Here is a 24,302-nt window from a genome sequence, read left to right as displayed (position 1 = left end):
TGCGTTTATGAAGTAGCTGTTTGGTCTCTCCAATGTAGAGGTCTGGGCATTCCTCGCTACACTGTACAGCTTGTGTTTAGGAATTTTGTCTTTGGGATTAACCAGTTTTTGTCTGAGTGTGTTACGGGGTCTGAAGTACACTGGGATGTCGTGCTTGGAGAAGACTCTTCTTAGTGTTTCAGATACATCGGCTACATAGGGGATGACAATATTGTTGCGTTTTTCTTTCTTATCTTCCCTAGTGTCTGATCTTCTTCTCTGTGCCTCTTTGCTGACTTGATGAAAGCCCATCTAGGATAGCCGCATGTTTTAAGCGCTTCCTTTACATGTGTGTGCTCCTTCTTTTTCCCTTCAGGCTTAGAGGGAACATTCTCTGCCCGGTGATGTAGGGTCCTGATTATTCCAAGTTTGTGTTCCAGGGGGTGGTGGGAGTCAAAGAGGAGGCACTGGTCCGTGTGTGTGTGGGCTTCCGGTAAACTTCAATGTTGAGGGTTCCATTCTCTTCAGTCCAGAAAAGGCAAACAGTTATCCTTTGTGTCTTCCCTGGTGAACTTGATGTTTTTATCCACAACGTTAATGTGAGCAATGAAGGATTCCACTTCTCGTGTTTTGATTTTGACCCAGGTTTCATCTACATATCTGTACCAGTGGCTAGGTACTCTCCCTTTAAAAGAGCAAAGAGCATTTCTTGAGCAACCTGGAACTCCCGAGGTCAAAATGGGAGATGCTCCCAAGGGTGATGAAGAATGACCAAGCTAAGATCCTGTGGGACTTCCAGATACAGACAGACAAAATGGTGGTGGCTAACTAAGCAGACATAGTGGTGGTAGACAAACAGAAGAAGACGGCCGTAGTGATCGATGTAGTGGTTCCGAATGACAGCAACATCAGGAAGAAGGAACACGAGAAGCTCGAGAAATACCAAGGGCTCAGAGAAGAGCTCGCGAGGATGTGGAGGGTGAAGGTAACGGTGGTCCCAGTGGTAATCGGAGCACTAGGTGCAGTGACTCCCAAGCTAGGCGAGTGGCTCCAGCAGATCCCGGGAACAACATCGGCGATCTCTGTCCCGGAGATCTCTGTCCAGAAGAGCGCAGTCCTAGGAACAACTAAGATACTGCGCAGGACCCTCAAGCTCCCAGGCCTCTGGTAGAGGACCTGAGCTTGAAGGATTAACCGCCCACAGGTGCGAATGGGGAACTTTATACATATGCATGTATACTCCAAGATGAGGATACACGCATCCTGGACAGGGAGGAACAGTAATTTGAGCAAGGAGTCAAGGAGACCATTTACGTGAAGTGGGGAAAGACTATCTCTGAATTGAGGACGTTACATCTTTTACTATATTGCAATGCTGAGATTGCAGCCATTCCCCAACTCTCTGTGAATGGTACTCACGGCATGTCATGATCAGTGGTTGTTGATTAATAATCATGACAATGTGCATATTAATAATCAAGAAACTGACCTCACAGCCCATCGTTCGTCAGTGGTGCTAGTTTCAGTAATCATACAAATGTACTCTCTATAAGGTTGGGGAAACTTGCATTCAGCTAAAACCGAAGAAGTCGCTTGGATAAGTAAGGAAACACTGAAAGTACTATGTCCAGATTAACAGAATCAACTCTTCTGAAAGTTAGCTAAAGTGTACTCTTGAGTAAGGACAGTATTTTATCCTGCGATGTTGTGGAAGAAGAGATGAATTGTCAATCTCCAGTAATGCCCCAAAGTTTCGATAGTGGCACCACTGCCATTTTTTTATTTATTTACCTTACCTAAGGCTGAGGCTTATAGAGTTCTGTGCATTGTTCCTCTTCAATAAATGCCCAAATGTCAACAGAAGAAATGATTTTCTGAAACAGGGTGATACATCAGTATTTATGAATTCCTGTTCATATTTGAGATTTCTGTCTCGTCACTTTTCCCAAGTAAGCTCACAATACTTTTACACGTCTTTCTTCTTCAATATAGTAAATATTTATGCTCAGTAGATGACTTTGAGTGGATGCGAATGAAGGCTAAGGTGATCCTTATAGGATAATAGCTTTTTGACCCTTTTACACTTCTGGCACATTTGCTGTTGGGGCTGTCTATGTTATGAGTTTTGGGGTTTTTGGTTCTTTCTAGAGTTTTATTTATTTGAAAGAGGATTATGTATTGTTGGAATTGAGCTGTCAGCCATTTCCTAATGTTTATATGTCTATGTTTATTTTTTCCCTACACCTGGTAAAATTTCCTTTGATATTGTTATTTCAAGTCTATAGTTTTGAGTTTCTGTTTTTTATATCCTTAGGTTAATCCAGCTGTGTGCTCCTATTCTGTTCCTTCAGCCTTTTCTATGTTTGTCTTTTATCTCTGTCAAGATTACCCACACTTTGGAACCAACCCACCTTTAGAAGATTCATCCCCAAAAACCTGATGATTTGAGATTCAAGTGATCCAGGTTTTGAAAATGACAAATATACACAGATTTAATAAATTTTCTTGAAAATTATTTGATGTGCGGAACTAAAATTTCAGACGGTAAGTTTGCCCATATGGAAAAGATATATATAAATCTTATAAAGTTTGTATCTGTCTTGTGTGAAACTTGTATGAAAAGCATACAAGAGTGAAAAATTATATAATGAAACTTGTATGTTTTGGATACTTACTAAAACAATATATGAAAGTAATGAGAAAGTGGCCACTTTCATGAGTAAATCATGTAAGTTTTTACTATTTCTTTTCTATATGGGTGGGAATGACAGGGATGACTTCCCTATCAGTGGGGCCGAAGTTACTGAGGCTGTTAACTCCTTGGTGGCAGGGCCCCTGGGGTGGATGCAATAGACCCTGACTTCCAGATGGCCCTGGATGATGTAGGGCTGCCTTGGTTGACATGCCTCTACAATGTCGTGTGAAGAATTAGAATTAACTCCTCCAATATAGGGGCCATGGTTCTGAGCAGGAAAAAGGTTGCATGCCCAATCCACCTAAGGGAATAAGAAGTAAGGATGGGAATTCCTTGGAACTGTTAGCCCGCTTGCCTGTCAATTGTCAACAACGCAATGACAGGAATGAGGCATGATGTCTTCCACAGCAGCGGGACCCTCTGCATACTCAGACTCATCATGAACAGTTTATGCAGGACAATGACAAGATAATATGTGACATGGTCTTCAGAGTCTTCAAGGGCCTATAATGGACTTATGTGCCAAGTTCAGATGCGCAACTCCTGACTGTGTAGGAAGAGTTGGCTATCAAAAAATCAAAAATAGACACACAGAAATTTGATGCATTACAGAAACTAGTTCCTCACTACCAAAGATTATTTAAACTATAGTATTTAACATTGATGTCTTTCTGAAAGACACATATATGCAGGTCTCAAAAGAGTAACCAACTTGTTAGCTGTGTGTAAGCCTATGTTAAACTGGAAGTTTATAACTGTTACATTTTATATGTATATTTTCTGTTGAGAAGTTACTATGCATTAAATAAGCCCAAGTCCTCTGTGGAATTGGGTTCGTAGCAAACTGCTTGAGTAAATTAAAATTCAGGCCAGTTTGCAAAGACTTAAAAACACATGAAGTAAAAAATAAAGTGAGTCTCTGAGATGAAAAATCCATTGTAGCTGCACTCTCACATTAATGCTGAAAGAAAACACAAATAAAAGAATATGAGTTGGAAGCCGGCACTCTGTTCTACGAAAAGTCAAAATATAGCTGCTCCCATAGGCGTTTTCTCAGCAAAATTCTGTCATATCTCTTTTAGTCAAGGGACACCCAAATCATCACACTTCCACCTCTATGTTTGAGCTTTGATTCTACAAGCTGAAGTTTAAGGGCCTGTGCATAACATAGGAAACTTGTTATAAAGATAATACATTACATCTTGCTTTGTATACACTGTGCTTTCATGTGTCTTCTCTAGAAACTCCAGTTTCTCCCTCAATCAAAAATTAGACTAGGCTAAATACTTCCAGTCTTAACCCAAAGAATATTCAAATTCTAAAGAGTTCTATTTGCTGGTCAAACCCAAACATGACATAAATCAGCCAATTATATTTTTTTGGTTTCAAAGATTTGCATAACAAGAGCTCATTCTCAACAAATGTGATTTGAATTGCTAAAGGTTACAAATCACTTATAATCATTTAATACTGTTATGATTATGGAAAGTCTTAATCAACCAAATGCCTTTGGATTTGAATGGAGCTGAATAATAGATTCATTGATAATTAAACACAGTAGTTATTTTCAATCTAAAACATCATCAACATATGTCCCTAAAATATCCCCAAATTCCAAGAGACTCAGTTGCACTGAACAGCTTATTAAGTCTGCTCATCTTAGGTACTACACACTGATTAGTTTTAAATCTGGTCTGTGACAGGAACCCAGTGTTCAATCATGACTGCAACCTCATGACTGAACAAAGAGGATGTAAAAACATAGCATTCATCTTAAATAAATTATAATAAAAATCCCTACAAACCTCATCCACATTCTCAAAAGCGTTGATAACATCATAAGGCAAGCAGGACAAGAGGTCGATGACAAACCAGGTTTTGACATAGTTCATGCGAATTAGTTTGGGATCAGAGATAACCTCTCCAGCTGGACCAACAAACGTAGTGTGGAAATTGAGGACAATGTCCACGAGGAAGATGACATCCACAATGCTGTCCACCACCAGCCAGGTGACATTGTTCTGCTTGGTCTTAAACGAGACATTGTAGGGCACCATGATAGCAGTGTAGAATGTCAGGATGAGGATAACCCAGTCCCACGTGGTCTTGAAAAGGCAGTAGTGGAGAATGATGTGTGGTGGTGTCTTTGGGGTTTCCTGTTTGTACTGAGGCAAGATATCTGAACCCAGCTGGAGAACCTGCAAAACACACACACACACACACACACACACACACACACACACACACACACACACACACACACACACACACACACACACACACACACACACACACAAAAGAGTTAGGCTGGGCTTAAAAGCAGAAAGAATATATTACCATAATGTGAATAAGCGATGCAGTATAGTACAACTTGTTTTTACCTGAAACTGTCCAGCCTGAGACTGAAATACTTTGCTAAACAGCACATTTGAGCTATCTTACAGTATTTTCTGTCCTATAGTAAGTAAGACATAACATTCAGCAATTATCCAGAAGTACCTGACTTAGTAGAAGTTCAACAAACATGATAAAGTATTTTTAAAAACTTATTTTGGGGCAACAAACCTTTTAGCTTAGCACAATTCTTCTTGTTATTTAGATGTATTTATCTCTATTTTTGGCATGGTGACTATTACAAATTTAATTCAGATAATTTTTTCAGCAAACTGACAAAATGAGCTCATAATCCTCTATCTTCTATACATGGCTGATGTGTGACAAAAGATGTTTCTACAACTCTTTTTACTCCTGGGTTCCCTGTTTGGTTTTCTGTATTAATGTGTGTCCTTTGTGTGGCCTGCCCTCCTGCTACTGTGCCTGGCACACATTCTCATAATCACCTCTTCAACCCTTGCAGTACCCCATCCCAGTGTTTTTTTTTTGTTTGTTTGTTTTTTCATTAGGGAGAAAAAAGACCTTACTGTAGGGGAAATGGTGTTACCTCTGCCAGGCGTGAATGTTTATGAACATTCTCTCCTTTATGGACTGCTGGGGCAAGCTGCTGAAGAACTCCTCGACTGCTGGTTAGTGCACGAGTCAAACGAGCAAATTTACCCCACCCTGTCAAGGAGATAACACAACAGCATGAAGACACTGAAAACTTATCTTAACATTAAACATGATGAATGACTAAAACACTGCTGGATTTTGAAGCAACTAATGTTTAACCCAGTTAGCCATAGTAGGCTAGTTTTGTTGGTTTGGTTCTTTCCTTTTTTTAAACAATTTTAAATATTCCAACCATTTAATGTTAAAGACGGATAGCTTTCCATGACAGCAAACCGTAGTGGTATGACCCAAAGTATAGGAACATCAACTGATAGGTATATGAATGGTCAGAATGGTTCATTTGTTATTGAAGGGCAAGATCAGAGAGGCTAAAGACAATTACAAGAGAAAGCTGGTTTGGAAACTCCAGCAGAACAGCATGAGAAAGGTGTGGAAGGCAATCACTGGATTCGGGCCAATTAACAGCAGAGGAGCTGGGGGCGGTGAGGACAGAGCTAATGAGCTGTATGTGTTTTTCAACAGATTCATCACTGCAATGAATGATCACCACCCTTCTGACTTGCCTCTAGTCAGCGTGTAATACACAGCTACACCACTATTTCTCGCTCTCTTACCACCTGGCACCATTGCCCCTTGTAATAGTTCTGACACCCCTCCCCCACCTATCACTTTCACTCATGCCCGGGTTCAGAGACTAATGAGAAGACTCCACTCAAGAAAATCTGCTGGTCCAGATGGGGTGAGTCCCTGTGTCTTCAAGACCAGCACTCGGACTCCACAAAGCTGGGTCTTGAAGACCCAGCTTTGTGGAGTCCTTCATAAACTGTTCATGATGAGTCTGAGTATGCAGAGGGTCCCACTGCTGTGGAAGACATCATGCCTCATTCCTGTGCCAAAGACGCACAGGGAATGAGACACACTGGGGTCCCAGTGGCCCCCAGGATTTCAGACCTGTGGCACTAACTTCCCATGTCATGAAGACACTGGAAAGACTTATCCTTGACCAGCTCTGACCTATTGTCAGGCCACATCAGGATCCCCTTCAGTTTGCTTACCAGCTACAAGTACAGTGGGGCAAAAAAGTATTTAGTCAGCCACCGATTGTGCAAGTTCCCCCACTTAAAATGATGACAGAGGTCAGTAATTTGCACCAGAGGTACACTTCAACTGTGAGAGACAGAATGTGAAAAAAAAATCCATGAATCCACATGGTAGGATTTGTAAAGAATTTATTCGTAAATTAGGGTGGAAAATAAGTATTTGGTCACCTCAAACAAGGAAGATCTCTGGCTCTCACAGACCTGTAACGTCTTCTGTAAGAAGCTTTTCTGTCCCCCACTCGTTACCTGTATGAATGGCACCTGTTTGAACTCATCATCTGTATAAAAGACACCTGTCCACAGCCTCAAACAGTCAGACTCCAAACTCCGCCATGGCCAAGACCAAAGAGCTTTCGAAGGACACCAGGAAAAGTATTGTAGACCTGCACCAGACTGGGAAGAGTGAATCTACAATAGGCAAGCAGCTTGGTGTGAAAAAATCAACTGTGGGAGCAATCATCAGAAAATGGAAGACATATAAGACCACTGAAAATCTCCCTCGATCTGGGGCTCCACGCAAGATCTCATCCCGTGGGGTCAAAATGATCATGAGAACGGTGAGCAAAGATCCCAGAACCACACGGGGGGACCTGGTGAATGACCTGCAGAGAGCTGGGACCAAAGTAACAAAGGTCACCATCAGTAACACACTACAACGGCAGGGAATCAAATCCCGCAGTGCCAGACGTGTTCCGCTGCTGAAGCCAGTGCATGTCCAGGCCCGTCTGAAGTTTGCCAGAGAGCACATGGATGATACAGCAGAGGATTGGGAGAATGTCATGTGGTCAGATGAAACCAAAGTAGAACTTTTTGGTATAAACTCAACTCGTCGTGTTTGGAGGAAGAAGAATACTGAGTTGCATCCCAAGAACACCATACCTACTGTGAAGCATGGGGGTGGAAACATCATGCTATGGGGCTGTTTTTCTGCCAAGGGGACAGGACGACTGATCCGTGTTAAGGACAGAATGAATGGGGCCATGTATCGTGAGATTTTGAGCCAAAACCTCCTTCCATCAGTGAGAACTTTGAAGATGAAACGCGGCTGGGTCTTCCAACATGACAATGATCCAAAACACACCGCCCGGGCAACAAAGGAGTGGCTCCGTAAGAAGCATTTGAAAGTCCTGGAGTGGCCTAGCCAGTCTCCAGACCTCAACCCCACAGAAAATCTGTGGCGGGAGTTGAAAGTCCGTGTTGCTCGGCGACAGCCCCAAAACATCACTGCTCTCGAGAAGATCTGCATGGAGGAATGGGCCAAAATACCAGCTACTGTGTGTGCAAACCTGGTAAAGACCTATAGTAAACGTTTGACCTCTGTTATTGCCAACAAAGGTTATGTTACAAAGTATTGAGTTGTATTTTTGTTATTGACCAAATACTTATTTTCCACCCTGATTTACCAATAAATTCTTTACAAATCCTACCATGTGGATTCATGGATTTTTTTTTCACATTCTGTCTCTCACAGTTGAAGTGTACCTCTGGTGCAAATTACTGACCTCTGTCATCATTTTAGGTGGGGGAACTTGCACAATCGGTGGCTGACTAAATACTTTTTTGCCCCACTGTACCTGGGAATCCCACAGGCAAATGGGAACCATAAAGAGGCTGCTAGAAAAACTGAACCCAACAAATACCTGCAGGGTCAGGGAAGTCCTGAGGTGTCAACTGAATGGGAGAACCGCATTCGGGCTATCAACAACTACGACCTGCTTGTGATCACATACCCTTCTGCAATAATAAGCTGGTCAAAGGAGGTAGAGGACATTGACATCAAGACAAGGAAGCTCCTGACCATGCATAGAGAGTTTCACCCCAAGTCCAGCACCCTGAGACTGTACACTAAGTGGAAGAAAGGAGGCCGGGGACTACTGAGTGTCAGTACCACAGTATAGGATGAGACAACAAACATTCATGAGTACATCAGAAAAATGGCCAGGACCAACTGCATGCTCAGTGAATACCTCAGGCAGCAGAAACCCAAGAAAGAGGAGGAACCATCATGGAAGGACAAATGCCTTCACGGTATGTGCCACCAGCAGATAGAGGAAGTGGCTGACATCCATAAATCCTACCAGTGGCTGGACAAAGCTGGACTGACAGATAACACAGAGGCACTAATCATGGCACCACAGAAACCAGCTCTGAGCACAAGATCCGTAGAGGCTGGGGTCTATCACACCGGGCAAGACCCCAGGTGCAGGCTGTGTAAAGATACCCCTTAGACAATCTAGCACATAACAGCAGGGTGCAAGATGCTAGCAGGCAGGGCATACATAGAACGCTATAACCAAGTGGCCGGCATAGTATATAGAAACATCTGTGCCGAATATGGCTTGGAAGTCCCGAGGTCAAAATGGGTGGTTGAGAATGACCTAGCTAAGATCCTGGGGACTTCCACAGACAGACAAAATGGCGATGGCTAACCAAACAGACATAGTAGTAGTGGAGAAGCAGAGGAAAATGGCCGTAGTGATAGATTAGGGGGGTCAGCAACCTTTAAGACCCAAAGAGCCATTTGGGAAAACACTGGGAGCCACAAATACGTTTTGAGATCTAAAATGAAGATAACACTGTATATACTGTTTTTTACCTTTATGCTTTGTGTGAACAACTAAGGTGTGTTACTTATGAAATCCATGAAGTGCTACAGAGAAAATTACATTTTATTTATGTAATTAACACATTTTGAACTCTTAAAGAAATATAACAAAAGGAAAGACGCTGAACTAAAATGATCCAGCAAACAAAAACTGTTGTGAGAAAGAAAGTCTCGATAAATGCACGGCGTTTCGGCGGGTATACCGGCTTCCGCGAGTGTGACGCTTATTTTGAGTGATGAAAAAATAATAAAATATAATTTTATTATTATATTTCAATATCACAATAATCTTCCAATTTAGAACTACAAGGTAAAAAAGAACTAACATAAATAAAATACACTTCAGCTGAATACTTCTAATTTATTTTCCCAAACCACGAGGAGCCGCACTATAACGACTAAAGAGCCGCACGCCGACCCCTGTGATAGATGTAGTGAAACCGAATGACAGCAACATCAGGAAAAAGGAAGTTGGAGAAGTTCCAATGACTCAGAGAAGAGCTTGAGAAGATATGGAGGGTGAAGGTAACAGTGGTCCCAGTGATAATCGGAGCACTCGGTGCAGTGACTCCCATGTTAGGTGAGTGGCTCCAGCAGATCCCAGGAACAACATCCGAGATCTGTCCAGAGCAGCTCAGTCCTAAGAACAGCAAAGACACTGTGCAGCACCCTAAAGCTCCCAGGCCTCTTGCAGAGGACCTGAGCTTGAAGGATAAAGACCATCCACAGGGGGGAGAGGTGAATTTTATACATATGCATGTATACTCCAAGATGAGGATACACGCATCCTGGACAGAGAGGAACAGTAGTTTGAGCAAGGAGTCAAGGAGGCCATTTACGTGAAGTGGGGAAAGACTATCTCTGAATTGAGGACGTTACATCTTTTACTATATTGCAATGCTGAGATTGCAGCCATTCCCCAACTCTCTGTGAATGGTACTCACGGCATGTCATGATCAGTGGTTGTTGATTAATAATCATGACAATGTGCATATTAATAATCAAGAAACTGACCTCACAGCCCATCGTTCGTCAGTGGTGCTAGTTTCAGTAATCATACAAATGTACTCTCTATAAGGTTGGGGAAACTTGCATTCAGCTAAAACCAAAGAAGTCGCTTGGATAAGTAAGGAAACACTGAAAGTACTATGTCCAGATTAACAGAATCAACTCTTCTGAAAGTTAGCTAAAGTGTACTCTTGAGTAAGGACAGTATTTTATCCTGCGATGTTGTGGAAGAAGAGATGAATTGTCAATCTCCAGTAATGCCCCAAAGTTTCGATAGTGGCACCACTGCCATTTTTTTATTTATTTACCTTACCTAAGGCTGAGGCTTATAGAGTTCTGTGCATTGTTCCTCTTCAATAAATGCCCAAATGTCAACAGAAGAAATGATTTTCTGAAACAGGGTGATACATCAGTATTTATGAATTCCTGTTCATATTTGAGATTTCTGTCTCGTCACTTTTCCCAAGTAAGCTCACAATACTTTTACACGTCTTTCTTCTTCAATATAGTAAATATTTATGCTCAGTAGATGACTTTGAGTGGATGCAAATGAAGGCTAAGGTGATCCTTATAGGATAATAGCTTTTTGACCCTTTTACACTTCTGGCACACTTGCTGTTGGGGCTGTCTATGTTATGAGTTTTGGGGTTTTTGGTTCTTTCTAGAGTTTTATTTATTTGAAAGAGGATTATGTATTGTTGGAATTGAGCTGTCAGCCATTTCCTAATGTTTATATGTCTATGTTTATTTTTTCCCTACACCTGGTAAAATTTCCTTTGATATTGTTATTTCAAGTCTACAGTTTTGAGTTTCTGTTTTTTATATCCTTAGGTTAATCCAGCTGTGTGCTCCTATTCTGTTCCTTCAGCCTTTTCTATGTTTGTCTTTTATCTCTGTCAAGATTACCCACACTTTGGAACCAACCCACCTTTAGAAGATTCATCCTCAATCGGTTGCTTGAAGGCAGTGATGTCACTGAAAGTGCAGAGAAACAGGACAACTTTGTCCTGCTCATTTCTGATTGGGGCAATCTTCATGAAAAACCAAACTGGCATCCCTGCGGAACAGAACAGGAAGTAAAGCACTGTTTCTCACAACAACAATCTGTCAACAAGGAAAATATAATAATGCAAAATTAAAATAAAATTTAATAAAGAATAACAAGTAGACAACAATTTATTTGTGATTTGTACTGTTTCACTGTAGTACTACATTTCCTCTGGGCATTGGCATGTTGACATGATGGTGTCAAAAATTCAAGTAACCATTGGTGGGACCACTCCATTTTAAATATCCAATTAAAAAATTTATTGTACAAAAAGGTTCTTTTAAACAATATAATTCTGATATCAACACCATCTGATAATATTGTGTGTACGCGGTCTACAACCTAAATGTTTTTTGTTCACACTCTCTGAAGTTCAGTGAGTGATCACATGCACCGTAACCCACTGCTATATCGGTAAATCAACAACTTTATGCCTAAAGCTGTATATACACCTGCTAGTCACTTGCAATGTAATGTATTTACTACCACGTCATATGCATACAAAGGTCTGCTAATCCTTTTTGTCTATACAATATAATTTGTTACAGCATCTGGATATCACTACATTATTTAACTGCTCCCCAGCCTGCCCTAATTTACAGTCCAGTGGAAGACTCCAAATTGCTGTTAGGTTACAATAATACTAACAGAACACTACAGGGCTTAATACTGAAGCTTGTTTACCTGTTAGGGACAAGTGAATTTTTCAGTGGATAAGTAGAATAGAAATTTATTTTCATTATCAAATACTAATACTGCAGATTTTCATATTATTAGCTAATCACTAGTTTAAATTTACTCATCATCCACATAGAAATTCTCCAATTGTCATTTTACTACAAGAGTTTGTGTATAGATATTAAAGTTTATTCATTCATATACCGCAAAATCACAACAATTGCCTCAAGACCCCCATAATAAATATATAAAATGTAAGGAAATTTGTGTTTGGCAGAGCTGAAATGGGACAAAAAAAAAAAGCCCTGGCATTTCTAGTTCAGACGGCAATATATGTAATGTATATATGTATATATTTCATCTTGTTTGATTGATTGAAACAAGTTGGTAATCTGTGATACTCTCCCTTCATAATTATGTTTCTCCATCTATTTTCTTACCACATTAATTTCACTTTCTCCATCTCTTCTTCACTTCTCCACAGTTGGTACTAGCAGGGGTGCCTCCAGAATTTTTTCATAGGGGTACATACAAATATTGGGGGGTAGCACCAAAAACAGAATTTCATGGGTTTTTTTTATGTTGTTGTCAAATATAAGTTACTTGAAAAATTTGGCAATAGAAAAAAAGAATATGTATAGAGTTAATTTCCTGCTATTAAAGTTGATATCATTGAAAATAGGTACATATGAAAACCAAATAAGATTTTGAAATCCATAATATTCTGTTTTAATTGATCGATTGATTGATTGAAGCAGAAGCTGCTTCTATAAGTGGGAGGGATCTAGCAGAGGTGGCGGATAAACCTAACCTTGGTGTCTATTGTCTTATGTAGTCTGAGAGTTGACTGAATGTAGAGTGGGCATTGTTTGTCCTCTGCGGTGGGGACAGGTGGGCCGCCCTGTGCTCTATGGGGCTTGGTGGTGCTGCTGCTGTGGGCCCTGGTCTGGATTGGTCCAGGCCCCCTGCCCTTGGTAGATTTCGGGGAACAGGGATGCCCATGGGGGTCAGCAGGGGAGCTGGCTCCAAGAATAGGGTACTTTGCCCCCACTGCCAATCCTTTCCGCCCCATCCGCAATTGCATCTCTTCTCCCGCTCCTTCACACCACCACACATGCAGGGCCTTGAGGTACAGGTGCGTCACTGAGGTGCAGGGGAGGCATATGTCCTTTTTCCTCTCCAGGCCACCTGTGCCTCAATTTTATTCCACCACTTAGAGGCTCACATTACTTCCACTCTCATGACGCATACATATTGGGCCTTGGGGATGGGCGTCCAAAAGACGGTCTATTTATTTTGCTTCACCTCTGGTGCTGGTGCTCTCAATTTTAAATACATGTAGACATTGAGGGTTCTTGGGAGGGGCTGTGCTGACACCAGCTGCTGAGTATATGTGAAATGGGGGTGGGAATGTATGTTTGTTTGTATCTGAGTGTGTGCCTGTTTGTCTATGTGTAGAGTGGGGTCTTAGACTCCACCTCTCTCGGAACATCTCAAATAACTAATAAACTAATAAACTATGACAGTCAAATTGACCACTATAGCAATCTGATGGGCTTTTTTCTTGGCCTTCAGACAATAATGCTGATTGAAACAGTGCTGGATAGAACAGGCAAAAAAACAAAACAAAAAGAAAAATGATAAATGAATTCTCACAAAAAAGAAGAAAAATGTTGAGGAAAGACAAATAAGTGTTAGATCTTGTAAGGGTGTGGACTGTTGCCTGTCTCTATGTTGGACCTGAGATGCACCAGTGATCTGTATTGGCATCTGCTTTTCTGCAGCCCTATTACATTAATACCAGGATAGAACAGGATGGCTTGGTGCTAGCAGCAGCAGCTTTCTGTGACTGTGGGGCCTGTTTTTTTTTTTGTTTGCCACTTCTTCCACACTAAACTTTTTCTACAAGAAACGTGAGACAACAGCGAAGGTAGGGGAGGCGCCGGTCATATTGAGAGATTTAATTGGGAAATCCACTGTCAGTAATGAAAATGAACCAACGAGCTGCTATCAGTGCTTGTACGGTTGCTACGCAGCAGCCCTTCAGGCTGGCACATCGGCCCAAAAGTGCGATGGCCCACCGGGAAAATGCCTGGTATGCTAGACCAGCCCTGGTGTTTGGTCAGTTATCTTTGTTGTAACCATCCTTCTTCTTATATTGTTGGAAAGCCTGTTTATTTCCCCCTACATTGTGCCACATTTGTAAGGAAAACACATATGAAAATGGAAAATGCACAGTTGCCAAACCTTCTCTGCCAATGCCGAGCAGCTGATTCTACTGTATACTGTTACACTAGGTGCTGACAATTAGGTAGCTGATTGGTGCATGATACACAGCAACTGTAAGCATGGTCCCTACTACAGTGGTCAGTTGAATTCATTTCAATTCAGTTTTATTTATATATTATTACTTTTGCTGCAGCATTTTCGATCAACTGAAGGCTTTTTGGGGAGTTTTCAAGACAACCTGACAATAATGAATTATTGTCCAGCCTGGAAGAAATAAATGCATAAAGTAGTCTTCTCATACAAAATATTTCTAATTTTAGACATATTGTGCAATCAAAAGAAAACAGTTTAATACAGTATGCACACTGAAGAACATACTGTGGTCAAAAAAGATTCATTTAAAAATGATTCTTCACTGTTACTGGAGGCCAAGGTAATGCCATTCAGAGTAAGTATCTGGTTAGAAACCATGTTTCAAATTTTTTAGGGCAGAGCACAATAACCTCAGTTTTATCTGAATCCAGGTCATCCAGGTCTTTATGTTTTAAATACATTCCTATAGTCTAGCTAATTGGTGTGTGTGGTGTCTGTCTTCATGGATAAAGCTGGGTATCATCTACCTAGCAATGAAAACATATGCTATGTTCTCTAATGATACTGCCTAATGGAATCATGTGTAATGTAAAGAGAAGTGGTCTTAGCACTGAACCCTGAAGTGGAGTGGAGAGGATGGAAAAACGGACCTGCAGTCCAGATCTCAGTGCTATTGAACACTTATGGGATTGCCTTGGGTGTGCTGCTTGTGCCAGATTGGCCAATACACTGGGGTGCCATCCCACAGCAAGCTGGCCAGCATGAGCAGTAGTGGTTTTTGATACGGGCGACACAGGCGGTTGCCCGGGGCGGCATCGTGGTGGGGGGCGGCATCACAGGCATCAGGAAAAAAAAAATTGCTCGTACTCATGCTGCCCTGACATCATGCCAGCGCATATTGGGAATGGCATAGGCACCGACCGGTTTTCTATCGCCCATTTGCTGGGAGTAAGGGCGCCCTCCATTTGCGAGGTGCGCCTGCTGCTTGCGGCACAGGGAGGAGAGGGCGGGGGGGTGGTGTATTCTCCGGCTGGCTGGAGCAGCATCTAATAACCAGCTCGCAAAATAACACAAAATAAAAACAAACCAACAAACACGAAAACACCAGACATCATGATACAGACTTACAATTTGCACCGATGTTTTTTCGAAATTCTATAAGCGAAAAGTGAGCGCGAGAGCCCTCGGTGCACCTGCTCGCTGCTGAAGTCAAAGTAAACTTTATTGTCATCTCCGCTACATACAGTCCAGTATATAGAGAGACGAGACGACGAGGCTCCTGTTACAGCAGTGCAAGTAAACAAACAATAAGAAGAAGAAGAGTAAGAAAATAAATACACACTTTAGGACTCGGGGTAAAGGGATCAATAACAATTTATAATTTATAGTTTGATGATTTAAAGTCTCACCCACAACCCGTCAAAAGGGGACGGGGCCCTGCTGCTTCCAAATAGAGCACATTTCATTCATAATGTTGTAAATCCAAATCCATTATGTATTCATGATTTGAATCCTGGAATCCCAGAAATAAACCCTAGACAAAGTGAATCTGTGAACTAAGGTGAAGGTTATGTTGTGGTGATCCTCAGGTTGGGGGATGGGTGTTCATACTGGAGTGCAAAATTAAAACCAATGGGAGATGGACAAGAAAAGTTCAAAGCCATCAGGTCCTCAGTTTAGAAAAAAGAGAAAAGAAGAGGAGGAGAAACGAGCAAAAGATACAGGTAAGCAGATGTGTCATTGGATTATGTCATGTATCCTGAAACAATCAGAATCTTTATTAATCCCTAAGGACACTATATGGGTTACAGTTGTTCCAAGAAGAAATGGTAAAAATAGTAACAGTAACAGACTAAACTCCAAACAATACATTATGTTACAGATTTTAATATTAATTAGTCATTGTCAATTGTTGAATTGTCCTGTTCTCATTGTATGACAAATTATGATGGCTGTTTGGTAATCATTTGCATACTATGCTACTATGCATACTCTCTCTCTCTTCATATGTGTGTGTGTGTGTGTGTGTGTGTGTGTGTGTGTGTGTGTGTGTGTGTGTGTGTGCAATCCAGTACAATTCACCAATTCGGTACAATGGTACAATCCTTAACATGTTTTGTGTGTGTGTGTGTGTGTGTGTGTGGGGGGGGGGGGGGGGGGGGGGGCAGAGGTTAGTGCTCGCCCAGGGCACCAAACAGGCTAGGACCGCCACTGAGCATGAGTGAGGATGAATAAACTGTTAAACTCTTAATATGTCTTGTTTCTTTAGACTAATCATCCAACCACCAAAAAGGAGTCAATTGGAAAATAACCTGTTTGGCATTGGCAGAGATGATATGCCAAGGTTTTCATTGATACAACCCACATACTCAACTCTGCTGCTCAACAAACCAATTAAATTTCCTTATAAATGTTACACCATTTAGAGGAAATGTGTTTTCCAATGGTATAAAATCTACTGCCAAGAAGCACTGTTACAACAAAGAAATATTCAATAATGGCAAGTGCCTAAAAATGGAATGTTAAATGCTGCATCCCATGGAAAGACCAATTTCAAGCTTTGAATTTGAAAAGTAAACGTATGCGATCTGCAGCTATACATAGCTCAGTGGCATTAGCTTGATATCTTCTATTCTAATTATGTTATTTGCTCCCAAATAGAGAGATTTAAATTTCACCGATAACTTTCTATCCAGGCAGAAAAAAAAGAACAATATTTTTTTCACTGATCCTTTACACAAAACAACCCCTAACTATACAACTTGTCACCAACAGAGAAAAAGATAACATGGGAGCCAAGAAAGCCCAGTTTTTTTGTTGATATGCAGCCTCCAGCAGCCTTGACCTATTGCAGCATACCTAAACAAGTGTTCTGGGTCACCTGATCCAACCATAAATTTTATCAAAAAGGAAAGTTGTTTAGTATAATCTTACAACTTAGAAGAATCAATACCATTTTAAAACCAAAGTCTTGTTAAATACTAAGTTATTTTGTATGATGTGTGAAGTTTGCTTTAGGTGGTGTTATGCTTATAAAAATATATAAAAACACAGAAATAAAAAATAAAGGAACCTTCACCTTCTGAATTCTTTATCAAATACATTTTTTTTTTTTACTGGCAAAAGTTGTTTGCAAATGTAATAGGCTAGGTCAGGGGTCAGCAACCCGCGGCTCTTTAGTCTTTATTTTGCGGCTCCGGGTGGTTTGGGAAAATAAATTATAAGTATTTAGCTGAAGTGTATTTTATTTGTGTTTAGTTCTTTTTTTAACTTGTAGTTCTAAATTGGAAGATTATTGTGATTTTGAAATATAAAAATAAAATTATATCTTATTATTTTTTCATTGCTCAAAATAAGCGTCACACTCGCGGAAGCCGGTGTACCCGCCGAAACGCTGTGCGTTTATCGAGACTTTCAACCCCAGGTAGGCCAATCGTGGATCTTCGGATCCACATTATGTCGGCAGCTGTTCTCCACCGTGAACTACGTTAAAAACAAACACCGCTCACGCCTCACAGACGACAGCTTACAGTCCTGCGTAAAGATGAAAGCCCCGATTTGCAGACGCTGTGCGCAGAGGTTCGGGACCATAAGTCTTATTGTAAACATATCACGGCAGACCTGACGATGTTTGCATGATCATGCTTTTCAGCATCTCTTTATTGACCACTTTTCACACACGGTTGCTGACGCATACAGCCAGCTGTAGCTTTTCAACAGCAGAGAGGGCACAGACTTTAAGGCAGCGAGGCGTGATTGCGGGTCCCGCTCAGGTGCGTCTGCCTCCCCTGCAGCGGCGCTGCAGACCACGCCCCGCCACACACATTAACCAGGTAAAATACATATTTAGGCAGAATTTTGCAAATATCAAATTTTTTTTGCAGCATAGTGCTTTTTTTTCAAATTATTTTTTAAAAGTCAGGTCAAGGCTCCAAAAGCCCAAAGGCGATATAAGGGTGGCGGCTCACAACAGCTTTTGTTTGCTGGATCATTTTAGTTCAGCTGGGTGTCTTTCCTTTTGTTATATTTCTTTAAGAGTTCAAAATGTGTTATTTACATGAATAAAATGTCATTTTCTCTGTAGCACTTCATGGATTTCATAAGCAACACAACTTAGTTGCTCTGTGGATTCTTTTAAAAAGCAGTTAAAAAATATTCTGTTCAAACAAGCCTTTTGTTGATCTACGTATTTTATATTCTTTACATTATTTACATTTGATCTTTTACATTGTGTATAATGTCTATTGATTGTATTGTTTATTTTAATATTTGTGTACAGCGCTTTGTGACTGCCTGTCTGTGAAAAGCGCTTAATAAATAAACTTTACTTACTTTAGTTGTTCACACAAAGCATAAAGGTAAAAAAAACAATATATAGTGTTATCTTCATTTTAGATGTCAAAAAGTATTTGCGGCTCCCAGTGTTTTCTTTTGCGTGGAAACCAGGTCCAAATGGCTCTTTGGGTGTTAAAGGTTGCTGACCCCTGGCTAGGTAATTAAAAGGCTTTGAGCTTTTAGCATGGTGTGTCCCAGATTAGCATATATACAATTTCTAGATTTCTTGAGATCCTTAGGTATCTGGGTTTTTGAGGAAGCAGTTCATACAAACATTTTTGGATGCAGCTTACACGGTCATATCCAGTACTATTAAATACTCACGGTTTTTCTTGTACATCAGAATCTCAAAAGAGTTCATCTCGTAGTTCTCAAAGGTCTGTCGAACCTTCTCACTCATTTCCTTGTCTGTCAGCTCTCCATACATGAAGCTGCAGAGGAAAACCAAGTATTTGCATTGATACAGTACACATTTACTTGAGACAATCAGTCCTCAATAATCCATGCGGTGGTATCCATGTGTGTTGTGGTACCTGCAGGTGCTGCTCTTTTGCATGACCTCAGCACGATGGTAGCCAGAGAGTTTACAGAAGCCATCATTGCTATAGACGATAGGCCACTCCACGATCTGAGCGTTTCCCAGCACAAAATTGGTATCTGACCACAGAAACCAATAAGTGATAGTCTGCCCTACTTCGCAACATCACATGACTGAAAAATTATATGAATCCAGCATACACAATATTTCTCCACATTTCACGAGGGCTACAACAACTAGTTTAAAAAATGCCCATTGCAGCCTTCCAGAGTCCACATTATTCTGATAAAATATTTTGGTTGTTCAATAGCACCAAACCCAATAGAGAAGCTAAGTTAAGCTAACTATTACGTAAGTAATTATTGCTAATCAATTAAGTGGTAAATTAAACTAATAAATAATTGCCTCACTTTTACACCTGTAAAATCAATGTTAAACTAATTCTGATGATTCTTTTTATTTAATAACCAACTGGCCTACACTTAATACCTGTGCTATTAAAAGACAGTCATTTTTCAATTCAGTTCAATTCAGGTTAATTTATAAAGTGCCAAATCACAACAGTGTCCTCCACGTGCGTTTTATTGTAAGGTTGGGACCCTCCGATAACAGAGGGGAAACCTCTAATAGTGGATGGGAATTAATAAGAATTTATCAATTCCAATACCATTATTATTGATATGGATAAGTGATATTACTTATTGATTCTCTTACTGATTTGTTTGTTACCTGTTGAAGTTCAGGGTCTAGTTGCTGGACCAGGGATGGGATTCACTCAGCTTTAACATCAATCTAGGTTTTTAGCTAGCTTAGTGTTAGCATGTTGTCTGTGCAGGTACTTGCAAAGAGCCGAATTTGTGTTGGCAGCAAAATGTGTTTGTCCTGGATGGAGGTTCCACTTACTCTTGTATTTTTGTCCTTTTGTGAATTAAAAATAAAAGTAATGTCTATATCCACCTTTAAGAATGTGCCAAAATCAGCTGATTGTAGTACAAGTGCAAGTGGAATCAATGAGCAGGCACACAGACTAACAGTTCAAAGGAATTGAACTCCTGGGAACTGGTTCTTGATTCCCATCCCACCCCCAACAATCAGATGTTCTATGAGGAAATAAGGCGACGGCAGAAAAGAAAAACTCTTTTTTTTCTGCCCCACATTCTACTTTTACCTCAGGAACCAGAGGCTAAGAAAGTAATTAAGTAAGTAACATTTATTTATAAAGCACTTTTCACAGATAAAATATGGATGGTAAAATGGGGCCTGATTATTCAAGACCTTACATAAGGAGAAGGACGTTGAAATTTGATTCTGGATTTAACACGAAGGCAATGAAAAGAAGCTACTATGGGGAAAATACTGTCTTGCTTGTTACTTCCTCTAAGTACTCTAAGGAGCTTGGAAAGAAAAGCGTCTGGACTTCTTTAAGTTGCTTGAAGACGTTTCGCCTCTCATTGCTCTCAGGCGGTGGTTTACGACACTAATTGTCTGCCATCTATAATCCAGTTTTGAGATCCCTTCCCAGACGCCTTAACGCCCACTCACATCCTGGGCCATCTGACCTCAGGAAATCACATGATAGGGTGGGGCTAGGTTTCACAATGAGCTCACCCGAAACCTTGGCTGATTGTGACCTACACCCATTTTCACACCTTGGCTCATGTGATTAGGTAGAGGATCATTATTGGGTCAATTGTCCCTCATGGTGGGTTACTTCCACAGATCTTAAATCTGGGACTCTCCACCATTTGACCATAGAACTGAAGAAGCTTCTCGGATGAGAGGTGAAACGTCTTCAAGCAACTTAAAAAAGTCCAGATGCTTTTCTTTCCAAGCTCCTTTGACTACAATGACCTGGATGACTGATAACCTTCACGGACATCTTCCTCTAAGTACTCTATTTTTCTTCTATTATTGTCTTAGGGTCTTTACAATATAAAAGTGCCTTGAAGTGACTGTTTTAAATTGACATCATATAAATATAATGAATGAAAACTCAAGTCATTAAAGTTGCTTATCTTTTCCAGCACGGTCATGGTCTTGGCACTGGATTTAGTGTGCTGCATTCCTTCTTGAGTCTTCATGAATGTCTTTTGTTAATATATAATTAGAGATGCAGTTACCCCCTTTTACTGAATAATGGCTGGTGTAATTCAAAGCATGTCTAGAGGAACTTCCTAGCATTTAAATTAGTGCCTGGTGATATGAAAAAAAAAAATCCATCCATCCATCCATCCATTTTGCAAGTATCTTTTCGATACCAATGCAGCACATTTACATTTCCTAGTATAAGCAACAATGGGACAAGTCTGGGCATTTCTGAGAGAGCACTAGCAGCAAAAAAGGGATTTACTTTAACAACCAGTACTTTGCAAAACATTCAAGAAAATTGTTTCTTGTGAAACTTGGAACCACAAACTGATTATTATTATTATTATAAATGTAGAGTAGTGTCAGTTTGAATTAAGGCAGCTGAGTAATTTTATTCAATTCAGTGAGGTGTGATGGTAATGTTAGCTTACAGCAAAGGTAAATGTAGAATTTTACTATACAGGCTGTGATTTAGTAAAATAATTATTCCCCCCGATTAGTGTGGCTTTAGTTAAAGCAAATACGCCCATAGAGAGCAGCGAGTAACAATTAGAAAATTTTCTTAGTTTTATAGTGTACATATTATTTATTGATGTGACTTCATTTGTACTTTTCTTTGTTTTTAGAAGTAGGGTGGACCCTGGATAACTGGTTTCTTTCTCTTGTTACAGGCCTACACACCGCTGCTGTCTTGTACCCTTTGTTGCTTTGTTGCTGTTGTGTTTGACTGGCATCGATTGGTTCCTTGTTCTATAGTGCTTTAGTGTTAACAGTTTGTTATATTTTAATCATGCTTTTAGTTGTACTGCTAATAATTGTATTTTAAACGGTGTGTGTGTGTGTTTGTATTCCTGTATTTAATATTTCCTGAATTTTGTGTTCTGTATTGCTTGATATGCATGTTTATTTTAATTTTCTTTAGTGAAGACACAGCTGCTTGCAGGGGGAGGGGGGCTAGGCACGTTTGGTGGAATTCCCTTTTGTGGATTGGAGTGTACATACCGGGAAACAAGTATAACGGGCCATTTAAGTTGCAGTGAGAGTGGCAGTGAGGATTTCAGAAAGATTGCACGGGTGAGTGATTGGTGGCACCCTTGGTCCCTCCTCCCTGTAGGTTGCCTTCAAGTGGCTAGTCTCCACCATTTTAGTTAACTATTTTCTTGAGCTGCTATTTTAACCAAGGGCAGCATCATGGCAGTGAACCTGGTCCTTTAAAGTAATGTTTATTAATAAAGTGTCTTAACGGTTTGGTACTGTCAGCCCTGCTATTTAGTTTGTTTTTATTCTCTGCAGCTCTAAATTGGTAGTTGTTTATCTAATAAACTTTGCTCTATGAAATTGATTTGCCTTACCCCTACTTGTTAATAAGGAGCCTATGTGCCTTTTGTAACTGTTACAACGTGTGAATATATATATATATATATATATATATATATATATATATATATATATATATATATATATATATATATATATATATATGTGTGTGTGTGTGTGTGTGTGTGTGGGGAAAGTGAGGGAGAGCGAGAGAGAGAGAGAGAGAGAGAGAGAGAGAGAGAGAGAGAGAGGAATAGCCATCACTGAAAGTAAAGAGCTACCATAATAAATTTAAACCATAATTACTTGTGGTTTCAGTACTACTTAGGTTTTTAGCAATTGCCCGTGTGTGTTTATGTGGCTATGCCTGAAGGCGAAATGAGCAACAAAATCACAAAACATTATATATAAGAAATATATTATCACCATTTGAAGCCAGGTGCAGAACAGATCAGAACCGGATCGTATCTTACCGTTGGACCGGCGGACGATGTTCTCTAGAAACGTGTTCTGAGGGGCCACGAGACCCCGCCGTCCTCTCGCCATCCTGCCGTCCTTCTGCAATGAGCAGAGCGAGCTGCTTCCTGCCGCTCACATATTACATATAAACACGAGCTTCGCACGCTGTATAGTATGTGCTTGTGCTCGCTCTCTCCCCACCTCAGCAGGCTCGCTATTGGCAGATTATTGCTGCACAAGCTTCGAGATGGGCCAGAGACTGGCTGTGATAGAGCGAGCTTCAAACATATGTGGGGAGAGAGGGTGGATGCCAGAGGAGTGAGAGAGGCGTATTGATGCTTTATACAGTGAGCATTACATTATCATCACGTCACTGATTGTAATTAAAAACACTGCAGACATAATATTTCGGTATTAAGAAAACGTACCACAGTAAGTAATTGCACCTGTAGTGAAAACAAATGTGTGTTGTTGTTTTTTTACTTTATGCTGAAAATGTAAAGTGGGGCCACCTAAACGGAACCAATGTGCTTCAAAGTGTTGCACCTGGGTTTCCCGAGGTGAGGGATTTCGCTCGCTTTTCCAAAGAGAAATAGTTTTCAAGTCTTCAGCCAGGTTCACCGTTTTTTCTAAGTGAAAAAACGTAGAAATACAGTGAAATCTCTCTCTCTCTCTCACACACACACACACACACACACACACGCACAAGGACTACGTTTGTAAGCTATACCGCATTTCTACTGTACCGAGTTTGCGGCCATGTGATCGTAACTGGAAAAGGCACTATGATATTGTGATAGTGCGCATTTATTTTCGGCACGACAGCTGTGCCATTTGTCTGTTTGTCCCATTTTAATAAACCACAATTTCGGCTGTGATAGTTGCAAAGGCTGGGTCGACATGAGATTGAACTTTATGGATTAAGAATCAGATGATACCCAAGATCATATGTGTCTTACAATAGACGAGCGAATACTTGAATGCATAAGAACACATTCACATGAGATGCAACTTATCTGGAAAGTATGTTTAAAAGATGTTCAGTTTGTGAATTTATTTATTCATGTTGGTGTAACTGCAATTTACTGATCTTCTCAAAGGAGAAATAGAGTGAAATAAAA

At 40.5% G+C, this 24,302-nt stretch overlaps 1 protein-coding gene across 1 annotated transcript in view; it reads right to left on the bottom strand.

Annotated features, from left to right (window-relative positions):
• kcnh1b (potassium voltage-gated channel, subfamily H (eag-related), member 1b) overlaps positions 1-23,795 on the bottom strand; it is a 237,164-nt gene extending 213,369 nt beyond the window's left edge. Inside the window, exons 1-6 of the mRNA XM_026172009.2 lie at positions 23,196-23,795; positions 19,313-19,436; positions 19,104-19,210; positions 11,325-11,453; positions 5,616-5,734; positions 4,480-4,872 (exon numbers count right to left, since the gene is read on the bottom strand). Coding sequence (XP_026027794.1) covers positions 4,480-4,872; positions 5,616-5,734; positions 11,325-11,453; positions 19,104-19,210; positions 19,313-19,436; positions 23,196-23,268 — 945 coding nt within the window. The 5' untranslated portion in view covers positions 23,269-23,795. The remainder of the gene's footprint in view (positions 1-4,479; positions 4,873-5,615; positions 5,735-11,324; positions 11,454-19,103; positions 19,211-19,312; positions 19,437-23,195) is intronic.
• Positions 23,796-24,302: the final 507 nt, after the last annotated feature.

Source organism: Astatotilapia calliptera, chromosome 6 (assembly GCF_964374335.1).
Source record: "Astatotilapia calliptera chromosome 6, fAstCal68.1, whole genome shotgun sequence".
Lineage (NCBI taxonomy): Eukaryota > Metazoa > Chordata > Actinopteri > Cichliformes > Cichlidae > Astatotilapia > Astatotilapia calliptera.
Note: the sequence above shows the minus strand (reverse complement) of the source record. Positions and strands in the feature narration are given on the sequence as shown.